Raw genomic sequence first — 4641 nt, 5'->3', positions numbered from 1 at the left:
CAATACTATACTATTGGGAATTCCATGCAACTTCAAAATTTGGTGCATAAAAGATTATGCCACTGTGATAGCATTAAATTGATGTCTGGGGAGCAACAAAGTGAGCATATTTAGATAACCTATCCACGGCGACTAGTATCACATCATATCCATAAAATCAGCAATGAAGCTAGCTCCTTATACCATCCATGAGACATCTTTGCAAACCCCGAAAGTGTAAAGTTATCCGCCATCTGCTATAGCTACACTTAACTTACATCCAGGCCAGATGTTCAAATTAAGTTTCTTAGCTAATCTCTTGTCCAAAAAATTATGAGCACTTCTTAAGTCGATAAAGGCACTAAGGCAATGTTTTCCCACTAGATATTGCACTCTCACAGTTTGGAACTCAATGGTGCCTATCATAGTATTAAGGGATAGCATTGGTTGTTTAGTAGCATCCTCTTCATTCACCAATAAATCAGGATTGTCAATTGTTGGAACTAAGAATGTGAAATGAATGAAGTTAGCAGTTTCTTGAGCTTGAAGGCTCGATACTTACTGAGCAGACAAAACAGAATCGGGCTTGAAAGACAAAAGAAAAGCAAGAAAAGGGAATTTAATGATGAATTTTCCTTCTTTTTTGAAAGATGGCATAATGCCAATACATATACCAGACATAAGCTGGTCAAAATAAGCAAATTGTTACATAAACATTACCTACTACCACTAAGTACATTGAAACTTTTTAAACATAACTTGTATACTTTGCAAAGCTAATTTATCAACTGAAGCTTTACCTAATTACATCAAGTATGTTACCTACTTAGTTCAAATCTGACTAAGTTACAAAACAACATTTAAAGTAACAAGACAAAATGAAATACAACAGCAGTAATGTGCTTCAGCTGCTACATGCATGGCTCCGGCAACTTGTTCTGCAATTTGATGTTGCATGTGCTGCATGGAAGCCAAACTTCAACACTCCTCCTTGGCTTGCATGTTGCAGAGTCCCAATTTAACTCTCAAATGTTCGAACCTTGACACACTAAGGGGATTTATCAAGATATCAGCAAGCTAATCCTCAAAACTGCAATGAATCAGTTTCACCTCTTGAGCTTGTTCCATTTCCCTAACAAAATGAAACTTAATCTTGAAGTGCTTTGTTCTTCCATGGAACACTGGATTCTTTGCAATTGCAACAGCAGATTGGTTGTCATATTTAATCTCTGTTGCTTCCTTTTGGTGAAGATTCGAGTTTGTCATGATCTTTCTTAGCCAAATGGCTTAGTTAACAGCACTAGCAGCTGCTACATACTCAGCTTCAGCAGTTGATTGAGCAACAACATTTTGCTTCTTCGAACTTCAACAAAAACTGGCTGAACCAAGGGTAAACAGATACCCTGATGTGCTCTTCATATCATCCACTGATCCAACCCAATCACTATCAGCATAACCAAGTAGCTTCATGCTATCAACTTTGCTGAACATTATTCCAAAGCTTAGTGTACCTTTGATGTACCTGAGAACTCTTTTGGCAACTTGTAAATGTTTTACATTGCAGCAATGCATGAATCTAAATAGTAGACTTACAACAAACATAATGTCTGGTCTAGTGGCTGTCAAATAGAGTAGGCATCCAATCAAACTCCTATAAGTTGTTTCACAAACCTTCTCGAAATCACCTTGACTTGACAACTTCTCTCGAATAACAATTGGTGTGCTTGTTGCCTTGCAGTTCAGCATGGAGAATTTGTTCAGAATCTTCAAGGCAAATGCCTTCTGACATAGGAAGATCCCTTGCTGAGTTTGAGACACTTCCATGCCAAGGAAGTAGGACATTTGTCCAAATCAGACATCTCAAACATTTTCTCTATTTTGCCTATAAAATCAGCCAGCATTGCATAATTTTCTCCTATCACCAGCAGGTCATCAACGTATAAGAACACTATGAGCTATGCTTCATTACCTTCCTTCTTCACATACAAGGTTAGTTCACTAATGCTTCTCTCGAACCCCAACCTAGCTAGGTAGCTATCTATTCTGTCATACCAGGCTCTTGGTGCTTATTTTAAGCCATATAAGACTTTCTTCAGCTTGTAGACACTATTTTTCTTGCCAACTACTTTGAAACCTTCAGGTTGTTTAACATATATCTCCTCATCAAGAAAATAATTGAGGAAGATAGATTTTACATCGAGTTTATGAATCTTCTAACGATTCTGTGCAGCTAAGGCAACTAGCAGCCTAATTGTGTCAAGCCTGGCCACTGGTGCAAATGTCTCAAGGTAATTAATGCCATACCTTTGACTGAATCCCTTCACTACCAGTCTTGCTTTCAGCTTGTTCAAAGATCCATCAGTATTATGCTTGGCTCGAAACACCCACTTCACTCCTATAACCTTCCTGTTGGCTGGTCTTGTAACTAGATCCCAGGTTTGATTCTTGTGAATCATGCTCATTTCATCAAGCATGGCCTGTTTCCATCCTTGTTCAGCTTCAACCTCTTCAAACCAACTTGGTTCAACAGCAGCCACATCAGCCCTCACATATATTTCAGCCAATGGTCTGGTTCCTCTAACTGGCACATCATCAATGTCCATTTCAGGATCATTTCGATCAACTTCAGTTTGATCTGTCACCAGGTCTTCAGTAGCAGTCTCTGGTTCATGTTTATCCCAATTCCAGCCTGACTTCTCATCAAATACTACATCTCTGCTCATAAAGACTCTATTGGATGAAGGGTCCAAGACCCTATAGCCTTTTTTGATACTACTATAGCCCACCAGGATGCTAGGTTGTACCTTCTTGGCCAACTTATCTCTTTTTACTGCTGGGACATGTGCATAGCATATGCATCCAAAGACCCTCAGTGAGCAACTAACGGTTTGAACCCAAATCAGGCCTCAAATGGAGTTTTATGAACCAATACCTTGATTGGTTGCCTGTTTTGAAGATATACAGCAGTGTTAACTGCCTCAGCCCACAAGGTCTTGGGGAAATTCTTTCAAACAACAGACATCTTGTCATATCCATCAAGCTTCTATTCTTTCTTTCACTAACACCATTCTGTTGAAGCATGTAGGTGTTGGTGAGTTGGTGCTTGATGTCTGCTTCATCACAAAAGCCCTGAAACATAGCTGAGGTATACCCTGTCCCATTATCTGACCTCAATGTCTTCAGTTTGCAATCTATTTTTGTTTCTACTGTAGCCTTGAACTTCTAAAATACAAAGGCCACTTCTAATTTGTGCTTTAGGAAATAAATCCAACAATATCTCGAGTAGTCATCAATGAAAAGGATAAAATACCTGCTGCCATTCAAAAACTGTGTCTTCATAGGGCCACACACATTAGTGTGGACTAGTTGTAACTTTTCAGAGGCTCTCCTAGCCTTGTTCAAAGGAAATGGCAATCTATCTTGCTTTCCTAGCTGACACACTTGACAAAATTCTTCTTTATCAATTGATTTGGAGAAGTTTTCAACCAAGTCTTCTTTGGTTAGCTGAGCCAGTGACTTGTAGTTGACATGGCATAGCCTTTTGTGCCATAGCTTAGATTCATCCAAAGCAGCTGTAAAGGCACTGTCTGAACCCTTGTTCCAGTCCACAACAAAACTTCTGTCAGCCATGGTCACTAACATGAGTTTCGATCCACACGAATCACTAATCAGGCATTCTTTACCTTTGAACACTACTGAATACCCCTTTTCTAGCAACTGAGCTATACTAAGTAGATTTCTGTCAATTTCAGGCAGAAACAAGACATTTGAAACAATTTTGATACCTATCGGAGTGTCAATCAACACATCTCATTTTCCTTCTGCTTTGATGAAGTGTCTATTACAAACTTTCACCCTTGTGTTGAAGGTTCTGTTTAAGTTCTTGAAAATTGTAGCATCAGGAGTCATGTGGTTTGTGCAACCACTGTTTATCAGCCATACTTTTTGTGGCTTTTCTTCTGGCAGCTGAGCATGAAACAACAAAGACTTGCTCTTCTTGGTCACTACCTTCTTCTGCCACTTGAGCTTCAGCTCTTGACTATTGAGGTTGGTTTTTGTCTACGCTTGCCTTTGTTTCTACAAACTTTCTCAGCATGGCCCATCTTTTTACACACTTTGCACTGCACATCAGACCTAAACCAATAGTTTTCTGCCTGATGACTAAGCCTTTTACAATGTGGGCAAGGTGAATATCTTCTTCTTACTCCATCTCTCCTAGGCTTGTCTTGCCAGGTCTTCTTCTCTTTATAGCCAGCGGAGCTCAAGGTAGGTCTACTTTTAGCTTGGAAGGAACCTTCTTGATGCTCTTCCTGTCTGCTGGTTATTCTTTTCTCTTGAGCGTAAAGAGCATTAATTAGCTCAGTCAAGGAGATGCTAGTCAGATTTCTCGAGTCTTCAAGGATGAGATCTTGGCCTCATATCTTTCAGGCAGGGTTGAGATAACCTTCTCTACAAATCTTGTTTCACTAAATTGGTCCCCAAGCAAACTGATGTTGTTCACAACAGCCATGATTCTGTTTGAATATTGCTTCATTGTTTCTTATTCCTTCATCTTCAATAGTTGTTGCCATTTCGTTCTTTCAGTCCCTTGAAACTCCTCCTTCAACCTATCCCAGGTCTGCTTTGGTGACTTACAAGCCATGATCCTTGTAAAAATCACAT

General features: G+C 39.5%; 1 protein-coding gene across 1 annotated transcript; it reads right to left on the bottom strand.

Moving 5' to 3' along the window:
- Positions 1-1344: 1344 nt before the first annotated feature.
- On the bottom strand, positions 1345-1821 carry LOC128041089 (uncharacterized mitochondrial protein AtMg00810-like). Its single transcript, XM_052630413.1, has one exon. The coding sequence runs from the start codon at positions 1819-1821 to the stop codon at positions 1345-1347; it is 477 nt and encodes a 158-aa protein (XP_052486373.1).
- Positions 1822-4641: the final 2820 nt, after the last annotated feature.

Source organism: Gossypium raimondii, chromosome 5 (assembly GCF_025698545.1).
Source record: "Gossypium raimondii isolate GPD5lz chromosome 5, ASM2569854v1, whole genome shotgun sequence".
Lineage (NCBI taxonomy): Eukaryota > Viridiplantae > Streptophyta > Magnoliopsida > Malvales > Malvaceae > Gossypium > Gossypium raimondii.
Note: the sequence above shows the minus strand (reverse complement) of the source record. Positions and strands in the feature narration are given on the sequence as shown.